General features: G+C 37.3%; 1 protein-coding gene across 5 annotated transcripts in view; it reads left to right on the top strand.

Annotated features, from left to right (window-relative positions):
* Positions 1-4,026: 4,026 nt before the first annotated feature.
* HEPACAM2 (HEPACAM family member 2) overlaps positions 4,027-23,316 on the top strand; it is a 42,800-nt gene continuing 23,510 nt past the window's right edge. For 2 of the 5 annotated variants that reach the window (XM_060632462.3, XM_060632464.3), the window contains exons 1-3: positions 4,027-4,228; positions 11,443-11,793; positions 15,407-15,691. In XM_060632462.3, coding sequence (XP_060488445.2) covers positions 4,150-4,228; positions 11,443-11,793; positions 15,407-15,691 — 715 coding nt within the window. In that variant the 5' untranslated portion in view covers positions 4,027-4,149. Of the gene's footprint in view, positions 4,229-11,439; positions 11,794-15,406; positions 15,692-23,316 lie in introns of all 5 variants that reach the window. The other 3 variants (XM_060632465.3, XM_060632460.3, XM_060632461.3) reach the window with 2 other exon arrangements.

Genomic DNA, 23,316 nt, shown 5'->3' with positions numbered 1-23,316 from the left:
TGAAAAGCATATATTATAGCTGATCCAAGACCAGTAGTTCTCAAACCTGACCGTTCAAATTCACTGGCGGAGTCTGCCATTGCTAATGTTTTCTTTTAGGTTCTTTGTTTAAGATCCTCAGTGATTCTTATAGGCAGCCAGCTCTAGAATTTCAAATCCATTCTTTAGATATGAGAAAATTTTTCCATCTCAGGTTTCAAGGTCACACATTTTAAAATTAGAGCTTGAGTCAGAACTAGAACCCATATCCAAACCCAGAATTTTCCCTTTATATAGTCAATACACGAAGTTACAAGTGACAAAACAAAAAACTTTTTTTATTCCATGTATTTGTCTTTTTCTATCAGCCAAATCGGGGAAATGAGAGTTTTCTGTATCTCCGTGACCCTGAAAAGTCAAGAAAGCATTAAAACTTTGTTTTACTCTAATACTCTTAAGTTTTAGTTTATTTCTTATAAACTAAAAAGAAATGAACAATCCAGTCTTCTAAAAGTTTAAAGGCTGTAACTATAATGTTGAAAACATGTAAAGTAAATCAGTGCTATTGTCTAAATAAACTATATTTTCTAATTCAGCGTACCCTAACATGATAGAAAATAATTGAGCCATACGTGATGCATTTTTAATTCCCTAAACTAAACAAAAAAAACCTAGAGCCCTAAAGGACACTTTTTAAAAGGTGAAGCATGTTATCTCATTTCCATTTTTCAAAAATGAATGTAAGGCTTATTTAGGACTTTCATATTTCCCTGAAGGACGTTAGTGGTAGGCCAGAGTAAACTAGTGGAAAGTTTGGATGGCCTGCCAATAAGTCTTAAGAAAGGCTTCCTGGATGGTAGGCCCTTGGTAAAGGAGTGACAGCCCCATTTTTGGAACATCAGAGCAAAGAGTTTAAGTTGATCTGGACAAGGCAGCAGCATTAGCAGGAAAGTAGGATAAGGGCATATTTCTGGTGGCCCAAACAAAAGGAGCCTTTGGAAACTTAAATAAAAGCTGGTTTGATTAGGAAGATACATTTCAAATCATCCTATAAACATGAAAGCAGCACAAAGTTGTGGCCTCTCCAGGATGAAGTAACTGCACTTTCGGAGCAAGGAGTAGCAAAAACAAAAACAAAAACACTTACTGAAGGTAAAGCAGTGACCTGGAGAAGAGCCCAGGAAGGAAGACTGCTACATAGTCGTTTAGCAGCCACATGAGGAGACCTAGGCTTCTGGGAGACAGAACTGTACAGGAGTGAACACCAGCACAGCCAGAGGCGATTGCGATGGCCTCCTCTAGAAGCCAGGTCTTTCCAATAACCTGTAAATTGAAATCTAATTACAACATAAGACAGTGCTTTCTTTCACCAGTTCTTAGTCCCCACTATTCTACATTGACCTTGGCAGTGGCATTTTACCACTTTTCCAATTCTTCTTACCATTCCAAAATATTCATATGCTACTAATAAATAATGAATGCAGGGGTTTGAAATGCATGTAGCAGACTGCTTGCCTTATGAAACAAGACCAATCTTATTTACAATTTAAACTAGAGGATAAATAGTGTGACGTGAAAAGCTGCAAAAAAGCCCTTCCCTAAAATCTCCCCCCAACACAGTGACTCCTTTCATTGCTTGAAATTTTATTTTATTTTTTTTACTTTAGAGACAGGGGAGAGTCAGAGAGAGAATCTTAAGCAGTCATGCTTAGATCAGAGCCTGACATGGTTCTCAATCCCATGTCCCTGGGATCATGACCTGAGCTGAAATTAAGAATTGGACACTCAACTGACTGAGCCACCCAGGTGCCTCTCATTGCTTGAAGTTTAATCACCATGGATATAGATTGATTAATCAGACTTTTCACTTTAAATGTAATTATAACTAAGATCAATAAATAGGCCACTGAAAAGTATAGTACAGCAGAACCCCTCTGTGGGTTACAAGTCAAATGTGAGATATTGATGGTGGGAAATTTCTTATATAATAATAAAGCACTTTAAACCATTTTCAGCAACCATGTAAAAATTGACAACAGTTGAAGTTCTATTTTATCATTACCTTGTACGACTTCCTGTGCAAACATCCTGTATTTAGAAATGACTGGGACCCGTAAGAGTTTATGCCCACCACCCGCCACTAGAGGGCGCCTTGCATTGCATATGCCACGTAGCACTTTCCCCAGGCGTTAGATACAGGTGTTGCCGTTTTTCCGTGTGTGCCATGACATGAAAAGATCACAACTATGATTCATTTTGGCATTTGTTTATATAGTGTCTGTTATCACCTATTTCATAAAATAAAGGACATTTTAAAATATCATGCAAAAGAAACAAAAAATCTCAGAATAAAAATCAGCCCTTTATATTGAGTAAACCTAACATTAAGAAAAAACATCACTACATTGTCTTCATTTCTCTCATTTTGCCTAGGGCCCAAAAGGTTTCCTTATGTGCCAGCACTGGGTTCGAAAAACACTGGAAAGAGCTTATTTTAAAAAGACAATTAGAGATTAATATTGACTTAAAAGATATGAGGGAAATCTATGTGATATCTATATTTCTGAATTATATTTTGTACAAACCAATATTAAAATTATATGCACTTCTTAACATCAGCTGAGAATCAGAAGACATGGGCCAACGAGCATTTGGCGTTTATTTCTCAGGGAACAACTTAATAAAAATACTAGTTAGGCACCAGGTAGGTGCTAAGGATCCATAACAAATTCGACTGGTTTCTGTATTGGAGTTGCCCAGAGCAAGAATAAACATGCAATAAAATTAATTGAGATTAGTGAGATAAGTGCTGCAGTAGATACATGTCCAAGATTTAGAGGCACCACAGAGAAAACTGTGCTATAGTAATTACCTGGGAGGAAGCTCTGGCTGTTTTTCCGAATCATGGAGAGATCATAAAATGACCTCTGCAGAGGCCTCAGGTTTTCCAAAAGTCACTTACTCTCTCTCTCTCTCTTTGCCTATAGAAGCATTTCTGGAAGTGTTGGGAGCCTTAATGCAAAAAGTGTTTCAAAACTTGGATTCCAAAATAACTATCATTCCTTTTTTTTTTTTTAACCCTTAATTACGCTTGGGAATCTCTTTCCTCTTATCATTTAACTCCTTCAAGTGAGCCTTTATGGTTACAAATGATTTACGCTAGGAAATTTTGCTGGATTTGGTGCAGATTTTCTCACATACTTTGTTATATGCTTTATGTTACATGCTTTTGTTACATACTTTATGTAGTGGAAGTCTTGGACTAGAGCCTTCTTGCAATAAATGAAATTAAATGGGAGTTAACTTATAACTTAGCAAATTAAGAGGAAGTGCTAAGGCTGCTTGCTCCCATGGCAATGAAGAAGCCAGGCTGAAAAGCTATAGCCCTGACACCACAGCAGAGACTATAAGAGCTTCTCTGGGCCATTGGTTTACTTCCTCTATGCTTCAGCTGTGAAAATGTAGCTTCAGATATTATCTGTTTTCATTATAATTATGCATGGTCCATGATTCACTGTCACTTGGAAACACACCTGCGGTTTGCTTTTAAAAATAACATGAATCCATAGATTGAATAAAACCATGCCAGACATTTGTAATAGAAAATATTACATAGAAAAAATCAGTTTTAAAGATATTCAGTGCTCTGTTTTAATTCTTTAGTATAATTTTTACATGTTACTTAGTGACTTGATTTATAACTATTTAGCAGATATATGAAATACTTCAATTTTCATAGAAAAAGAATTTTAATTTCAAAATTATGGCATAGTTTTTGCCTGATAGGAAACCAACTTACATTTTTCAGGAAATTTCACAATATTCTCTCATTATGAAAGCATACTATTTTTCAGTAAAGTCACCCAAAAGGATGTTCTCCTTCATGTGATTATTAATAACTAAGAATGATTCGTGAAATACACTGACAATTACTGATAGTCTGATAATCGCTAAAAAGCTGTTCTAAAGTCATAAGCCGGTATTCTTGCAGAGCACATAACAGGTGTTCCCACTCCCTGTGTCCTTTGTATACACATTCATTCTGTATTCAAATCACAGAAGCAAGAGACAGGATAGGGTCTGTTACCTCACTGCTAATTTCCCTAGCAAATAAACCACCAGCTGCTGGTCCATGAACCAAGTTGCCACCAGGAACAGGGCACTGTATGCATGGGACAGGATGCTTTCATGGAGTCCTTCAGCAGCACGGTTGGGATCTTTCAGTGCAAAATATACCTCCTTCTCTTAGGTAAGGCACTGCATGAATTGTGTTTCAGCTGTTGTTTGGGTTTTCTTTAATTGTGGGCATAAGGTAAATATTTGCTTTAAGCTGCAGATTCACTCAGATAATTGAAAAACAGCTCAGAACCTTTTAAACAATAACACACTTTGTTCCAGAAAAGAAGCAGAACATTTTAGGAGAAATGAGGCTCAATAAGTAGATGATTGTGGTTTTCTTAGAACAACATTTATTGTCAACAGCATTCATTAAAGACCTAAAAACTGAATGAATTTCTTCTTTTTACAGTTTACATATAGATTTAATAGTCTTTAATGCATTCTATTTTGGCAAGTATTCACATAGGCCATAAATTTGTGACTGATTTTAGTGCAACTTGAAACAGTTTATGAAAATGATTTTAATTAAAGATATTGTAGTAAACTGTCAGCTCTACTTCATTTGAGTTACCTATCACAAAATGCAGAAAAGGTGTGTTTTCAAAGTTACAAAAAATATTTTATACACAATAGGGAAAAATGTGTTAAGTATAATTTCTCCAAATACCTTTAGCCTTTCTCTTTGCCCAATGGCTAGTCCTATTTTTTTTTTCTTGACTTTACTGTTTTCCCCTCATTCTCCTCTTTAGTCTTAGAGTTTGAGTCTTCCTTCAACATTCCTACTATTTTATGTCAATTTTTTTCACTAGGTGTTCTGTTTTTCATTCTTCCTACTTATCAGGTTTAAAAGTCAAGTTCATTTCTTGTTTTATCTATAGTCAATAGATAGGGACTTAAAAAATACTTTATTCTTTAAATTATAAGAACAGATTAGCTAAATAATTTAAGTGTTAGCCTTTTTCAGTAGTTTCAAGCCTTGCTTTCACTGGTATCTTTTGTTATAGTTTTCACTATAAATGTGATTATTATTCAAATTTATACCTAATGTTGTATATATCCCACATATTTGAAATGTTCAGTTGTAAATTTTTCTAAGAAGTGTTTGAATTTCCCATAGTTGTGATTGTCCCAGTGTTTATGTTGTCAAACTCAAGCCTATGTAGTTTTTAGTTTTTGAAATTCTTAGAAAAAATAAACAATTACCATAACAGACTTCTTGCCTTTGTGCATTTTTCTGGGTTCTGAAAGTATCCTATGTGTCAGTGCCCCCACTTATTTTTAACTGTATAACAATAGGAATGCTGTCATTTCATTAAGTGATATTTTTGTAATTGGCTTTAAGAAGAACTTATAGACAATTTATTTGAAGATTTTGACTAAAATAAAATTAAAATGTACTTTAGAGAAATAGCATGTTCATAAGTAGTTAAAGCGGTTATCCCTTAAGTTATTCATATGTAAATTCACTTTTCTCCATTGATAGTGTGTTGTAAAGACCATATGTAATGTGGAAATCTTTTTGCTTTTAGAATATTGGATATCTGATTGTTTTTTTCTTTTTTTTTAAGTTTATTTATTGATTTTGAGAGACAGAGAGTGCGTGAGGGGAGTAGGACGGGAGAGAGAGAGAATCCCAAGCAGTCTCCACACTGTCAGCGTAGAGCCTGATGTGGGATTCACCAATAGTGAGTTGATGACCTGAGCCAAAATCAAGAGTCAAACACTTAACTGGCTGAGCCACCCAGGTGCCCCCCTGATTGTTTTTTCTTTTTGAAAAAAATCTTAAAAATTTGAGCCCAAGGGGTGCTTGGGTGGCTCAGTCAGTTAAGCTTCCAATTTTGCCTCAGGTCATGATCTTGTGGTTCGTGGGTTCAAGACTCACTTCGGGCTCTGTGCTGACAGCTGAGAGCCTGGAGCCTGATTCAGATTTATCTCCCTCTCTCTCTATCCCTCCCCTGCTCATGCTCTCTCTCTGTCTCTCAAAAATAAATAAATATTAATTTTTTTTTTTTAATTTGAAGCCCAAAATGTAGTTTGTAAAGTCTATTCAAAGTACAACTCCATAATTTCTATTTTCTCTAAAGATACAGGAGTTTATTTTCAGTCAACAATAGTTGTGTTATGCTTGCTAATATTATACATGATAAAGGGGAAGTAAATGCCAACTATTTTGAGGTACAGCTAGAGGTCACTTTTTGAAGTCTGATGTTTATATCCAATACAGTGCAACTAGTCTACAGAATATTTGTTGCTGGAATATAGATAAATTTCACAATATGACTTCAAGTGTTCCTTACCACTGGATCAGTCTTTTATAGTGCTGTTGTTATACAGCTTAAGGGAGTCCATAAAAGTGAAATTATTGCTATAATATTGTACCTCGGATTATTAATGTTTCTCCAAGTTAGTATAATGCCTTATATGCAAAAAGTCTAAGAGTTTTCCTTTTTTATATTTAGGAAGTAGGTGTTAGTGACTCTAATAATAAAATTTAATTTTTATTTAAGTCCAATTATTTGGAATATCAAAGGAAATTAAAATTTCATCAATTTTTTTACATTTATTTTCTTAAAGTTTATTTGTTCATACAGAGGTTAACTTTCTAAAATCAGTAATTTTAATTCTTTAGGTTTTCTCATAAAACTAGAAAAGAGAGCTTGAGAAATTTTCAAAATGAAGCTAATTTTTTTAAGCTAATAAACTACTGTTTTGACAGCACAGATTCATCACATCTGTAGTGTGACACACAGCAATGGCAAAAAGTGTGTGTTCTGAAGGTGTAGAGGAATTATCCAATTATCTGTTTATTCACTAAAGTTTACTACATGTAAGGATTACATCATATCAATAGGTTCTTTCCTGCAAAATGAAAAGATTTTAGTAGCTGAGATAAGTTACTGTATGAAGTGAATTACACTCTTTGCTGATATTCTTATAATGTGCTACCTATAATTTATCTGATAAAAATGGTGTAGACAGTCTAAGGAAAAAGCTATTATAATAGCTGTGCTATCTCTCACTGTCATATGTATATTTGAAAAATCACACATATTTGAAAAAAATTTAAATATGGTTTCATATCATTTGATATTATAAACATTGAATACATTCAGAGGTATTGATAGCAATATATTATTTAAGGCATTATTACATGACACAGTTTTCAAAATAGCTCAAAAAACTAGTTAACCCTCCTTAAACAATTATTATAAATGCTGTATAAAATGTTATTTTCTTCTAAAGTAGTTTTATTATTCCTGGGCTGCAACATTTGTATTGTATTTAATCTTTTATTAAATAACATTTGCTTTCCACAACTCCAGTCATAGACTCTCCAATCAGTCTTTTTTGTACTTACTATTCAACATTCTGATTCAAGATACAAAAGTCACCAACATTTCTATTCCAGTCATGCTAGCACTCCATATTTGTAAAGTGCCTCCCAAGCATTTTCAGACTATTACAATCTCAGTTACTCTTTAAACTACAACTACAACTACAACTACCAAAAAAAAAAAAAAAAAAAAAAAAAAAAAAGGTAGATGAAAAACAGTTCTTCCCTTTTCCAAAATACAAAAGGGAAAAAAAAAAAAAAAAACCTACACAACGACTGCTGACTTCCCCAAACAAGAATGCCATCTAAACCTAGAGCTCACTGTCAAAGGCAATTCCTGAGTTGTAAGTCAGCAGCCACACAGCTTTTTCCAGGGCATTCTCAAGACAATGACGTGGATTCCCACCATCCCCCATGGTTCCTTGGCAAAAAACACAGAGAGAAATTTCTGCCTTATTAAAAGATATCCAGGGTTTGTGACTTAATAAGCAGACTAAAACCTGAGACTCAATACTTCAAATTTCTTTGGGCCCTTTCAATTAAATATGGGCCCTTCACCTTCAAGTGTAAGGTAGTCAAATACAAAGTGTCAAATACAAAAAATTTTTATTTCTTGCTTACCAGGAATGTGTCCAGAGCTTCTTATCCCCACTTTCAATGAAAAGCATGTAGATGCATGTTGTTTTGTGCAGATAACACAGATGCTAAGAAGAATCTTTTCCTTTACTGGTCCCTCATCCAAATGCCCAATGTCTTTCTGAATCTGTGACTTGAAGAACCTCACTCTCTTCTGTTGACCCCTGCTTCACATACCACAATCATTATGAGGTTTAAGTCCTAGATTCACTTTCTCTTCTTTTTTCTCTCTCTTATGATTTCCTTGCAGAAACCACCACTCCTTTTCTGCAATCCACTTTATTTCCTCTTTAGAATTCCTAGCACCAGTTCCTTCTTTTTCTAATGATTCAGATGAGGAACAACTACAAATTAAACATTCTTGCACTTGCCAGAAAAGAAAACACAAGCAAATCCTATACCTTTGTAACTCCTTTGTTACAAACCAAATCACTAAAATGAATGTGCAGGCACAGCCCATTCTCAGGAGAAAAAAAAAAAAAATTACAAAGTCCATCACAAATACAGAAACCAAGGAGACTATAGGACACATAATTCTTTTGCCCAGATAGTCACCTAAGTCTCAGTCCATACAGTCAGTTTCTGGTGAGCACCTAGGAGTTCCTTCTCCCCCCTAACATTCTGTAATCCTCCTTTTTATGTTTTCTGCTGAGTTCTCTAACTTTCCTGCTGGACCCCGGTCTCACTCTCTACCAACAGCTAGCCAAAGACCAAAATGATGGAAACCTTTGCACTAACCTCTATCCTGGGAAGCAAAAGGTGAGGTTTACTGTTGGTAAAACTTGATTCCTTATAGTAACAGGCCTACATCTTTCCATTTCTCCAAAGAAATCATTGCACAAACAGACCTTTCTACCTTTCTCTTCCTAATACTGGTGGCCTTTTTATAACACAACTTAGAGAAAGCTTAAAGGCCATCTCTCAAGTAGGGGTGAAAAAGGAAAGCAAGAAAAGAACTATTTTTATACGAGAAAATTGAAGTTGTAAGATCTATTTGTGCCCAAATTTTTATCTTTCCTCACCTAAGATTTTATTCCACCTTTACTCATCTATATTTGGCTTCATCGAGTTTTCTCTTTGTAGTGGATCATTCCAGTAGCTACAGACATAGTGTTCAGCACCCATTCAAAGAAACAGAAGAAGGAACAGAACACTTTTCTGCTCCCCTTCACAGCAAAACTCCCCAGAAATATTGTCTATACTCACTGTCTGCAGTTTCCATTCTTTTTTCCCCTCACTGTTCAAAATATTTCACATTTCAATTCCACCCATTCTCTCCCCCACTATTTCAAATGTTCATATGATGTTGGTAGTATACTACTCCCTTTTAAAAAGAGGATGTTGAAAAGAAAGAAAGGGTGTGCCTGGATGGCTCAGTGGGTCAAGCGTCCGACTTCAGCTTGGGTCATGATCTCATGGTTCACAAGATCAGGTCCTGCCTTGGGCTCTGTGCTGACAGCTCAGAGCCTGGAGCCTGCTTTGTATTCTGTACCATCCTCTCTCTCTGCCCCTCCCCTGTTCGCTCTCTCTCTCTCTCTCTTTTTCTCTCTCTCTCCCTCAAAAATAAACATTTAAGAAAAAATGAGGATGTTGTGGGGTGCCTGGGTGGCTCAGTCAGTTAAGTGTCCAACTTTTGATTTTGGCTCAGGTCTTAATCCCAGGGTACTGGGATCAAGCCCTTCCCTGGGCTCTCTGCTGAGCATGAAGCCTACTTGAGATTCTCTCTCTCTCCCTCTGCCCCTCTCCCCTGTTCTCTCTCTCTCTCTCTCTAAAATAAAAAAATATATATTTAAAAAATAAAATGAGGATGTTGAAGCAAAGAGCTTTTAATTAGGATTCTAGCAACATGGTAGTCTGAACTAAGGAGTCTCTTCTCAATTGCAAACACACAGAAGTGCTACATAACATTTAAAAATGTATATCATGGTTCAAGGTAAAGGTGTGGAAATTTCCAGGTGCCAGAAAATAGGAAGAAACCTGCAGATGTAGCAGTGAGTGCATGGGCCCAAACAACTCAGGCAGGCAGGATGCTAGGAGCCAGGGCCTCGCATTAGCAGAACTCCATCCCCCCAAGTCCTCCAGGCCCTCATTCTCTCTTAAACCCACATTAATCAAGCTTTCATGCCCAGTATATCCTTTCAGTATTGCCTCTTGGATGTCAAATGGGCTTCTAAAATGAACATATCCAAAATCGACTCCCAATTTGCGCCCCCCCACCAAAAGTCTATTCTCCTCAGTCTTCCCCATGGTTAATTTATTAGTTGCCCATTAACAAATGACATCCATTCTTCCAGTTGATCATATCAACAACCTTGGACTCATTCTTGACTCTTCTTTGTTTCTTGTATTTCACCCCAATGTGCCATCAAATCCTGTTAGCATCACCAGCCTTTCTCACAATACCTTTTACTACCATACTGGTCTACAGTACAAATATCTCTTGCCTACTTTATTGCAGTCACCTCCTAAATGGTCTCCCTGCTCCTGCTCTTGCCCCTATCTCAGTCTTTTCTCACAGCTGCTAGAGTATATCTAGAAGAAGGAGAAGGAGGAGAAGGAGAAGGAGGAAGAGGGAGGAGCAGGAAGAGGAGAAGGAGGAAGTCAAGAAGAAGGAGAAATATCATATCCCTGTCTGCTCACAAAACTCTAGTTTAATCCCCATCTCACTCAGAAAAAGTGCCAAAGTGCTTGCTGTGACCATGAGACACCGCCTGATCTGGCCCCAACCACCTTGCTGACCTCATGTCCTACCACACTCCTCCTCCACTCTGTTCCCTCTGCTCCTGTCTCTTGCTGTTCCTCAAACACACCTAGGTTCCTGTTTCTGGGCAAGAATTATTGATCATAACTGGTAATGGCTTCATGCCACTCTTCTTGGGATATTTCCATGTGACAAGGCTTTGGCTAAAGGCTAAAACTTCCAATAATAGACTAGAAGCCATTTCAGAAGACTTTGGAGGGAGATTCTGAGGAGGAAGTAGCCCCTCAATGTTTCTTGAATCACATAGTTTCATTATGATATAATATGAATCAAACACAGTTTCATAATTCTAGAGGTGTCATTGGACTTTAGAACTAATAATCTTTCCCAGTTCTCCTTTTCTCAGTCAAAGATAATAACTTCTGCTTTTCCTTTTCATCTTGCCTTTAAAGAAGCCACTCAATCAACATAGTCTTTGGGTGGGGTTTTTAAAATTGCAGAAGGTTTCAGAGACAAATATTTACCTCTCCAGGTAACAGGTACTAGAACGGTCAGTACCTGGAAGCCTCTCTCCTTTGTAAGCATTATCACCTAATCAGGTTTTCTCTGCATTGCCCCTTAGATTGTGAAATGTGGCTCAGGATCACTACAACTTTCCTTTCCTTCACAGCAGGCGCTTGCTTGGGGCTGAAAGTGACAGTGCCATCACGCACCGTTCATGGCATCAGGGGTCAGGCCCTCTACCTCCCCGTGCACTATGGATTCCACACTCCGGCATCAGACATCCAGATCATATGGCTGTTTGAGAGACCCCACACAATGCCCAAATATTTACTGGGCTCTGTGAATGAGTCTGTGGTTCCCGACTTGGAATACCAACACAAGTTCACCATGATGCCACCCAATGCATCTCTGCTTATCAACCCACTGCAGTTCACTGATGAAGGCAATTACATTGTGAAGGTCAACATTCAGGGAAATGGAACTCTCTCAGCCAGTCAGAAGATACAAGTCACCGTTGATGGTGAGTCCACTATCAGTGATGTGGGCAGCTGGGTAGCATGGCAGTTAGTAACAGCTCAGGAGATTAGACCATGTGGGCTTTAGGTCCTGGCTCTGTAACTTTGGGCAATTAATTAAACCCCAAGGCCTCAGTGTTTCAGGTACAAATTACATTATCTATCTCATGAGGCACATGTAAGGTATACGCACGTGAAATATATACACAGTGCCCAACTAAAGGTAATCAAGCAATGAGTAGAACTTATTATTTGTTTGCCTGGAAACTATCAAGGATAAAGTCACTGATATAATAATATGGAGGAAATTTTATTTTCTCAGTATCAGAACACGCTCTAGGAAGAGTCCTCTTTGTCACATGAACATTCTATTTTGGCACACAGTTTGCGGGAGGATGAGACTTGCTCAAGGACCATACTTAAGGAACAATAGAAATTGCTGGAAATAATCCTCTGAGGGAATGTAGAATCAGCTAAATTTCACACATTTATTTTCCTTAATGAGGTATATAAGTAGCATACCTCAAATATACGGTGTCCAAATCACAGCTTCTGATGTCTCCCCTTAAACCTGATTATTTAACAGGTTAGTATTTAAAATGCCCTCCATTTTAGTAAGTACTAACTCCATTCTATCAGTTGCTCAGGACAAAACTTTGCATCACCATTGACCCCCTCTTTCTCTCATATCCCACATCTAGGCAAGAAGTTAATAACTCTGTAGGCTTTACCTTCAAAATGTAGAGTTCAGTTACTTCTTACCACCCGCTCTCCCACCCCTTTCAACCACACCACCAACTCTGACCTTGACTATCCCTAATAGCCTGCTACCTGGTCTCTCTGCCTACACTCCAGCCTCCTGACACTTAAAATCCTCCCATGGTTTTCTGTCTCAATTAGAATAAGAGCCAAAGTACTAACAACGTCCTACAGGGCCCACATGACTACCCACCCCCTGCCCCCGCAGCATACCCAACATCTCTGATCCTATTTCCTACCTCCCTTCCCCCTCACTCACTCTGTTCTGACCACACTGGCCTCAGAGCTCTTCCTATCACAGGATAAACATTTTGTAGATGTCAGGGCCTTATAAGTCAGGGTCTTTGTACTTGCTATTCAATCTACTTAGATTGCTTTTCTCTTAGATAATAGCATGGTTGCCTCCTCTATTTCCTTTAGGTCCCAGCCAAAATGTCACTTTATCTGTGAAGGTTTTCCTGACCACCTTATAGAAAGTATAACCTCATTCCTCCAAACAGGAGAGAGAGAGAGAGAGAGAGAGAGAGAGAGAGAGAGAGAGAGAGAGACTATCTATCTTGAGTTCTGCTTTATTCTTTTCATAGCACTTATTTCCACCTAGATTTTATTTGATTATTATTTCTCTCCTTCCCCTAGAACATGAGGCCCATGGGAACAGGGACCTTTTATTGTTTACAGCTTTGTCCCCAGTACCAAAAAACTGATACTGGCCATTAGTAGGCACTCAGTAAGTGTGCACGGGGTAAATGAGTGGAGACCAGAGAGACTGCAAGGAAGCAAAGGCACCGGATGTGAAAGCAGATGCCTACAGAGCAACTATGAAAAGAGAAAAGGGAGACAATGTTCATGAAATTCTCCTGAGTAGAATTCTATCTCTCCCTAAAACTTAATGGAACATCCATTACTTTTTAATATATAGTAAATTGGATCTGTTTAGGGAAATGTAACTAAAAAAATCGTATCAGGGGTTTAGGGTCTATCTATGTAAAAAAAATCTTCCCAGGAAACTTCCACATCTGAGTCACACTCTTTAAGGCAGGTGTTATGATCACAGTCTATTCTGATTGGTTCTCCCCATATAAGACCTTGACATTACTTATTTGACTTATGCCATACCACATCTATTTCCACACAGAGAGATAAGCTTTTCCTAAGTAAAACATAAGCTTTTCCTAAGTAATAGATATACACAACTCATTTTTCTTTTTTAATCATAATAATGTAAAGAAAAGCTATCCCATCCACATCCTTTGTTCTTACCAGGAACTATAAAAGATTAAATTGGGGGCACCTGGGTGACTCACTTGGTTGAGCATCTGACTCTTGATTTCAGTGCAGGTCATGATCCCAGGGTCATAGGATTGAGCCCCAAATTGGGCTGTGCACTGGGTGTGGAACCTGCTTAGGATTCTCTGCCTCTTTCCCTCAGCCCCTCTCCCTTGCTCACTTGCTCTCTAAATTAAAAGCAAAAATAATAAAAAGTTTAAATTGAATGGACAAATTCAGTTGTCCTCATCTTAAGAAAGGCTAGAGGCTTCAGAGCTACTCAGGTCCCCTGCGAACTGTTTCAACCACCTTTCTTCTTATTTTTCATTTTCTCCTATATTCTCTAGGCTGAAGGATTGGGTCTGTATGTCCTCTACTGCACATTTCTCTGTATAGAAAAATGTGAGCATGAGTCAAGAGAAATTTACCTGCAGAGATGCATCAACCCCAGTTTAAAGCTTGATAGCAAATTGAAATCTAAACATTAGAGTCAATCATTTCTCACTTATATACCATCTCATTCTCTCTGTGTCCTGTGATGATGCATGGAAGATTATGAAATGCATATCTCTCCAAAATGCATATCTCTCCAAAATGCACGACCAGATATGCAGCTCTCTTCATTTTGTCACTGACTGCTGTGTAACTGGGCAAGTCACTGTCCTTTATCAAACAGAACCAACAACCTCAAAGATTAGTGAAATTTACTGAAAGTATTTGTGGATACTTACATAATTCCAACCTTTACCCAACAATTTTAGAGTGAAAACCAAGGGAGGAAATATTTGCTCATTCTTGGAAATGTGTTCATTTGACAAATAGTACTATGTACCAGATTCATGATATGAAACTATTTTCCTATGACTTGAAGTTCCAACAGGAATCACTATTGAATTTGTCTTTTATGTCTCTAATGGGATGTAATTGCAATAACACATTTTCTCCTATTTTCAAACTGAGTCAGTGTTGAAATGTAGGCTTTGGTTTTGGTAAAGTGGCTAACATAATGTTGCAATTCCACAGCAGTTAAAACATAATTAGTTCGCTCACGAAGAAAGAAAAGTAAGTGGTGAATATGTGATTCTCTAAAACTTTCCCTCAATATTCCACAAGTATAATGTATCTGAGCTTTATATTTTCAGATAGTGGATAAAGATTTAGGTTCATCTATCCCAACCAGCTGCTCTTGAGATATTAGAACAAACCAAAAAGAGGGAAATGTCTTGTTAAAATTTGCCTGTGAGACTATATATACCTTTATGGTGTTGAAGACAGTACAATGCACAGGAAATAAGGAAGCTGGTGTTCTCTACACTAACTGCATTATCTATAAAGTAAAGGTTTTCGTTAGAAAATCCTTGAAAAGTACATTCTAGAATTTGGTTATTTCTGGTATAAATGATATTTTTGTATTTTATCACTTTGCATTTTTCCATTAGTTTTTTATTCTTCTTTATCTTCTGAACCGTCCACATCTACAAAATGTAAAATTTTAGATTCATTTCCCCAGGATTTGGTATTTGAAAGACCGCACATATTTGTATTATAATTCTGTGGTGGCAAAAATCACTTTTGTCTCTTTTGATATTGCAGATCCTGTCACAAAGCCAGTGGTACAGATTCAGCCTTCCTCTGGGGCTGTGGAGTATGTGGGGAACATGACCCTGACATGCCTCGTGGAAGAGGGCACCCGGGTGGCTTACCAGTGGCTAAAAAACGAAAGACCTGTCCGTACCAGCTCTACCACCTCCTTTTCTCTCCAAAACAACACCCTTCATATTGCTCCAGTGACCAAAGAAGACATCGGGAATTACACTTGCCTGGTGAAGAATCCTGTCAGTGAGATGGAAAGTGACATCATTATGCCTACCATATATTGTAAGTTTTTTAAAAATACGTACTCATGCATTTTCTTCCGGGTAGTTTACACAAGGGTTGTCGTCACAGAGAATATCAATACCAGCTGTCATTTGTTTTTTAAGCTACTGTAATACAGTACTAGTTGTAATTACATTTCCTATACACTGCCTTGTCAGGAAATACAGCTCCTAGCACAACCGTGTTTCTTGAAGTTCAGGTTGAGATACCGGCCATGGGCCTTTTAGGCTACATTTTCTGACTTAGTCCATTGTGTGACCTTACTTCCAGTAGCAAGTAGGAACCTCAATTTCAAAAACCCAGAACCATGCTGAAGGACTAATTTATCCAACCCAAGGACAAAGAACTGGTGATTATAAAGTGGGAGAGGGTGTGTTCTGTTGCTGACCACAGAAAGAATGTTCCCAGATTATGCATGGGTATTGTATCCCAGGTTATGGCTGTTCTCTCTGCCCATTTTCTCATCTCCGTTCTTAGAGGCTGGGTGCGGGAAGGATCATAGTCAGAAAAACCTGAATTATTCTGAAAGTAGGTATTAAGGTTCGCAGAGGATCAGTAATTACTTCAGATTTCAATTTCTTTGGTTCTTTTCTTCTGTCATTGTTGCTGTTATTGTTTAATCTCATATACAGAGTTAAGTTCATCAAACTCTTCAGCTTATGTCATATTATTATCCTAACCCAACCAAGATCCCTCTTTCTTTATTGTATTATTTTTCCCAGTCCCCTCTATTCCATGGCACCACCTCTAATATGTTTAATATGGCATTCTAATTTCAGCTTCACACAGAGTTTCTCAACATCCACACTAGTGACATCTTGGGCTGGACAACTCTTTGTTGTGGGGGATGTCCTATGTATTATAGGATGTTTAGCAGCATCCCTGGCCTCCCCCCCCCCCCTGCAATTATGATAACTAAAAATGTCGCTGGACATTGCTATATGTCCCCTGTGTGAGGAGGGGCACAAAAATCTCCCCTAGTTGAGAACCAATTACCTATCATATTGGGAAGCCTTCATATCAGTCACTATGTAGCTTAGAGCGTTAGCCACAACAGTGTAACAAAAAGAGTGAGGCATGGCAAAGGAAAACTCACCCCTGTGGCAGGAGGGTGGAGGTTTCAGCTAGGTGAACCATAGGGCACAATTAAGCGTGGTAAGTGTATCTACTTAATCTTCAAGTATATCTGTATAATAATACTAGGAGAGGCCTAAAGCCTAGTGTTTAAGTAAACAGACCTAAGTGGTAAACTGATTCTGTCATTACCCATATGAACTTAAGAAATTCCTTGACCTTGGGGTGCCTGGGTGGGTCAGTCGGTTGGGCATCTGACTTTGGCTCAGGTCATGATCTCATGGTTCATGGGTTCAGGCCCTGCATTGGGCTCTGTGCTCACAGCTCAGAGCCTGGAGCCTACTTTGGAATCTGTGTCTCCCTCTCTCTCTGCCCCTCACGTTCTGTCTGTCTCTCTCAAAAATAAATAAATATATTTTAAAAATTAAAAAAAAAAATTCCTTGACCTTTCTGAGATAGTTAAAACCGCCTCACCATATGGCTGTGGTTCAATTAGGTACTGTCTGAAAAATAGCCAAATACTGACACAAAGCAAGCATTCAGTAAACAGTGGCTGTTTATGTTGCCAGTTCTATTTTCTTCAATAGAAAATTGATAGAGCCCTCTTGAGGAAGTGTGTTACTAACTTTTTGGAGAAAAGCACCATATGTACCAAATGTAGGTTTTTCCAACTAGATAAAACTGAGCTCCAGCAATGGAGCAGGAAAAGCGACTGCAGGAGAGGAGTGCAGTGGCATGATTCAGGTTTACAGTTATGTTTGCTTGAACCAGCAAAATTAAGCCGATAAAAACAGAATCATTGAATCTTGGAACTGGAAGCTATTCTATAGTTACAGCAGAAGTGAGAAAATGTGCACAATAAAGTGTATAAAATAGAATGTCGTAGATACCATAGGGAAGTATACAAAGGACCATAGTAGCTAGGAACATGAACTCGGGAGCCAGGGCCCTAGGTTCAAATCCTGGATCTACTACCTTACCCCTCTGTGCCTCAGTTTCCTCATCCAAATAATGGTAATAATAGTAGTACCTATTTCATAGAGTTACTGTGAGGATTAAATCTGTTACTACATGTAAATTGCTTAGAACAGTGACTGGCTCATAGTAAGTACTCTGTTAGTCATTATTAGCACTACAATATTATGAGGTTATAGATGAATTTCACTCAGAGAAGGAAAACATTACTTCTGGCTAGAGAGAAGGTGAAATTTGAGATGGACCTTTGGGTATGGGTATGATTGGGGCAATGGCAATGTCTGGAAAAACCATTCAGGCGATGGGGACTACAGGAAACCAAACACAAAGCAGAGGTCAAAGTTTAGGCAAATGGTCCAGTTTAGAGTGTAGGATACAGCAAGGGGCATGGTAGGCTAGATGGTCAGATAGATATGTTTGAGTTAAATCATTGAGAGCTTTGAACACTGGGTATTATTTGATAAACCATGAGGAAAAATTATTTTTTAAACAAAGGTCCAAATATAAAGACTAGAGAACGGTCTATAAGCTAATACTTAGACATACATATTCTAGGCTAAATCAAAAAATGTTTGCCAAAAGAGCACGTTTTCAAGTTAGATCACAAACATCATACAATTATAGAAATGGTATATATAGGAAAGAAAAAAAAGGGGAAGTAGGACATATTGACCTACAATACAGAGAGAAAAAGTCATCAGTTTTGAACTATAAAGAGTGACTACACATATCTAAGAGCAATTTGAAATATTTTTTTCTGAAAAGTATTATTCACATAGAAATAGAAAACAAACTTCATACATTGTATAATTCATTTTTGGTGTAGGGGAACCTAAGAGGATTAACTCCTAGTCCACCCTAGTCCAGAATGCATTGTCTCAAAGGTTAACTATTCCCCAAATTATATTCAAAAGTGCTGAGGAAGAAGGAAATTATCGTTCTTTACCAAGAAATACCAAAATACCACACACTCCAAGCAACTTACTGAAGATTTGTTATGGTCATTAATTATATTCTGTTCGACAGTGGCATTATTTTCATGGCTGAACGTTTACAGTTTTATATAATTTTATATTCAGATAACATTGTGAAAATGTTGTCTTTTTTTTTTTTTAATTTTTTTTTCTTAACGTTTATTTATTTTTGAGACAGAGAGAGACAGAGCATGAATGGGGGAGGGTCAGAGAGAGGGAGACACAGAATTGAAACAGGCTCCGGGCTCTGAGCTGTCAGCACAGGGGCCCGATGCGGGGCTCGATGCGGGGCTCGAACTCACGGACCGCGAGATCGTGACCTGAGCCGAAGTCGGCACTCAACCGACTGAGCCACCCAGGCGCCCCTGTTCTGTCTGTCTTAAAGTGTAGGCTGAGAAATAGATTCACAAAGAAAGTATAAACTGTGCCTATCTGCATGACGACCATTGCATTGGAGTGAAAAATTCAGATTTCGTGTGGTCTGTTTGTAAGTGTAGTCATATTCTTGACTGAAGTTTTTCTGACATGAATTAACACTTCCATTCAACTGCAAGTAGCACAGACCTAAGTATTGAAGTTATTTAAACACAGTGAAAAAAAATATGAGCAGGCCAAGTATATCAAATCTAGGATTATGTAGATAAATCTTTACATTGTTTATTGCTTGGTCTAAATGGTTTACCTTCACATGCAAGGTACAAAATGCAAAACCAGATATTAAACCATCCAGATATAATCTACTGAATATCAATCCCAAGGAACTTCCCATTATTCAGTGAGATGAGAGGCAGTAGGAAGTGAGCTTATGGTGGAACATTCCTTATTAACTGATGATCTGTTGTTTCAATCACATTAAATTCTAGTTAATATCATGTCATTTGGGAGAGCAGTGGAGAGCACAGTAGTGATGAGCCTGAGCTGAAAATTCAGACTGCCTCAGTTAAAGCCTTGGTTCTGCCATTGGCAGGATGTGTAAGTGATCCCATGTCCTCATCTCCTTATCTACAGTTCTCAGTGTAAGTCTAATACCTGTCTCAAGAGGGATAGGGAGGATTAGGTGAGATTCTATGAATAAAGAAGCCAGTGAGCAGCACATAGGAAGAACTCAATGATCTTAGCTTTTTTTTTCTTCCTTTTTTATTTCTTGTTTTTTTCCCTTGTGCCAAAACTATTCTGACATAATTGGAAACATGGCAGCAAGAAGTTATGGAGAGCTTGGGTAATTTAGAAGATGCCTGCAAAGAGAAAATGGAAAGAATACCTTGAGAAGAACATTTGTCTTTCCCAAACATTACCATTGGTTAACATACGTTATTTTGTTTACATGAAAATAGTTTCTTTACATCAATTCTTTCTTATATCTATCTATCTCTTCATCTATTTGCCTACCTTTAAACTCTAGCCATAGAGTTAAATGAAAAATTCCTGGGGGAAATTGCATAAACAATCACAGATACATGAAAGTATCTTTTGCATCTTTAAATACACTTTTGTTTGGCTATATCATTTACTTTAATCTGGCAAAGTAAGAATAAGATTTTTCTTTTGACATGTACAAGTTCATGCCCCAATCTCATTATTATCATAGAATATGGTGATATACCATGTGTAAAGAATAAAAATGAGGGAAAAATCATAATCCTTTCTATAAATATTAAATATTATATGCTTTAAACTCTTGAATCTTCTTTCTTATCCTGTGTTATTTTAAAGAATTAAACTATCCCCATCTGAATAAATTCAGATTTCACAGAACATGTCTTCTATTATAGGCTGAACTTCCTTCTTTACATTCTTTTAGATATAGTATATGGAAATCTCACAGAGAAATGTCAGTCATGATTAAAGACTAATGGCAGATAGTAGAAAGAAGAACATTTAGAAAATGTACATATGCATGTTCCACTCACACATTATAAAGATGAATTATGTAAATTATTTAAGAACAATTACTAGTCTTATTAAGAGGTAATTGTGAATATAGTATTATTAATTTTCTTTCTTGATTAATTTTACATTCAAATGCAAAACTCTTCACTCAGTCAACATCTCATCTTACTGACCTTCATTCATTCTTTTATTCACTCAATCACTCATAATTTGTTTGATTCAAAAATCAAACATCATGGTCTAGTTTGTGCTAAATAATTATTACTTATTACATAACATATAGAAACACAACCCAGACTCATTAATATTTAAATTTTTCTTTCTGTTGCTATTTTAGCCCATTTTATTGTTTGTTTTTGTTTGTATTGGTTTGATTTGGGGTTACAGTAATTAAATAAAATATATAATGGAAATATTGGTCATTTATCCTTTCTGTTGATGTGGCACCCTTATTTTTGCAGTCTATATCATTTTATGAAAACTGGGAATGTGTGCCTTGGTTGGGAAGTTGGGTTCCCACTTCCCTTTCTTCACTTGGTTGCACCCTCCTCTTCCTTCACAGTATCATCTTCCCCAGAAAGGCTCATCTGCCCTTGCCTTGTCTCACCTCTTCAGAGTCACAAAGAGGTTTACTGTACTCCTGTAGCACCATCTTTCCTGGCACTCACTGCACTGGAGTCTTTCTGCTCATAAGCACCCCAACCCCGAGTAGGAGCTCTGCGTTATTCATCTCAATACTCCCTGACACAGATTAAGATTAACCAACTCAATACGAGTTTCTTGAACTTGACTAAAATGGAACAGCTTTCCTCATATCCCTTTCAAATTACAGTGTTACTTGAGGATGCTGTAACAAGGCTAAATTCCCATCACAAGATAACAGCTTCTTAATTATAGCGCTTTGGCCTTTCATTTTGTTTTTTGTTTTTTTGTGTGTTTGTTTCTGATCTTTAGAAAAGTTCCTCAATAAAAATGTCATATTGCAATATTCTCCCATGAAGGTCTACATCATAACTTAGAATTTCAGTATGAATCTACTACTCTGTTTTCTTAAGGCACTGTTTCTATGACAGCTTCCTTCATGAAAGCAGGAGTTATTTTTTTTTATTTTAGCAGAAAAAGTATAACAGAATCTGTCAAGATTGGCCATGTATGTATGAGGTTATGATGTCATAACCTGGTATTGGATTTGGTGGAATATAACGTCAAGTCAGTAATTCAGACAAATACCTACTTGTAGTTCATGAAATGTCTATGCCCTCCAGCTCTGTTGAGAATAATAACCCAGTAACCACTGTATTTTGTGTGCAACATATGGCACGGCTGCAGGGAAGTACTCTAAGTGATAAAAATTAAAGAAAAAAAAAGGTCATTCACTGTAAATAGTTACCATCTGCTCCCCAAGCAGGGTGGCAAGCAGCATCATGATAGAAATTTAGGTACTGTTCCCGCCCAGTCATAAATTGTGAAAGAGAACAGATGATATGTGATTTTATAAGTCACTTAGTAAACAGCCATTTCTGAGGCAAAGGGTTTAATTCTACTGGGAGTTCTCTGCCACAGGCAAGAAACTAAACCATAATCCAAAGTCAAAATAGAATTATCCTTCTTTCATTTTCAATGTCAGAGGCCACACTGGTTGAATCACTCCAAATGTCTTCAATTGGATTGCCCATTCTGATGAATAATGTATTAGGCTACACCTCACAGTAAAAGATGGCCAGACTGAAGTGCTCAAAAGGAAATAACATCATAGTGTAGTAAGAAAAAACATTCTAAGAGTGAAGAGTGCAGAGTGCAAGAGAAAGAAAGAAAGAAAGAAAGAAAGAAAGAAAGAAAGAAAGAAAGAAAGAAAGGCAATCTGTTTGTATGTGAGAGAGAGAGAGAGAGAGAGAGAAGTATAGAAGATTTAAAGATCGGGGTGCCTTGGGTGGCTCAGTCACTTAAGCGTCCGACTCTTAATCTCAGCTCAGGTCATGATCTCACGGGTTCATGAGTTTGAACGCCCAGCTCTGCACACAGACAGCGTGGAACCTGCTTGGGATTCTGTCTCTGCCCCTCCCCCCCTCACAATAAATAAATAAACTTTAAAAAATTAAAAAAAGAAGATTTAAAAATCATACACTGAAATATGGATATTCATTCTTTGAATGGTAAAATTACAAATAAGTTTTCTTTCCATCTTCATGATTCTCTGAATTTTAGGGTTTTATGCAATGAACATATATTTCTTGTATAATCAGATAAAATATGTTACATTTTAATAAATCATATCAGAAGAAAGGAATTTAAATGGTTCAAGGTATTAGATTCCAGGAACTGGAAGAAATGTTTGTATGGGGGCTAAGAGAGTTTGAGGGATTTTGAGGCTAACTCTTAAGAGTCAGATATAGCATTTAATTAAGGCAGAGGAGAAAAGTTTATGCCAATCATGAAACCCAACAAATGAGGAAGTAGCAAAATCAAAATATACATGCATATAGGAAAGATAAGCTAAGATTCCTTTCCTTATAAGCATATTTTATTTGAAAGTAGAGCAATATTATTAAATTAGGTAATCAACCTTATTCACCACTTGGCTCTGACAGTGGACTTCCTTTACATATTGAGTCCACTCTACAAAATGAAAGAATTACTATTTTTGAGAATACTCCATTATGTGGCAGGATCCTAAGGCAATTCTAATTGAGGAGTTCTCAAAAAGTTTCGAGT

Source organism: Panthera onca, chromosome A2 (assembly GCF_046562875.1).
Source record: "Panthera onca isolate mPanOnc1 chromosome A2, mPanOnc1 haplotype 2, whole genome shotgun sequence".
NCBI lineage: Eukaryota > Metazoa > Chordata > Mammalia > Carnivora > Felidae > Panthera > Panthera onca.
This window is presented reverse-complemented; position numbering and strand designations above follow the sequence as displayed.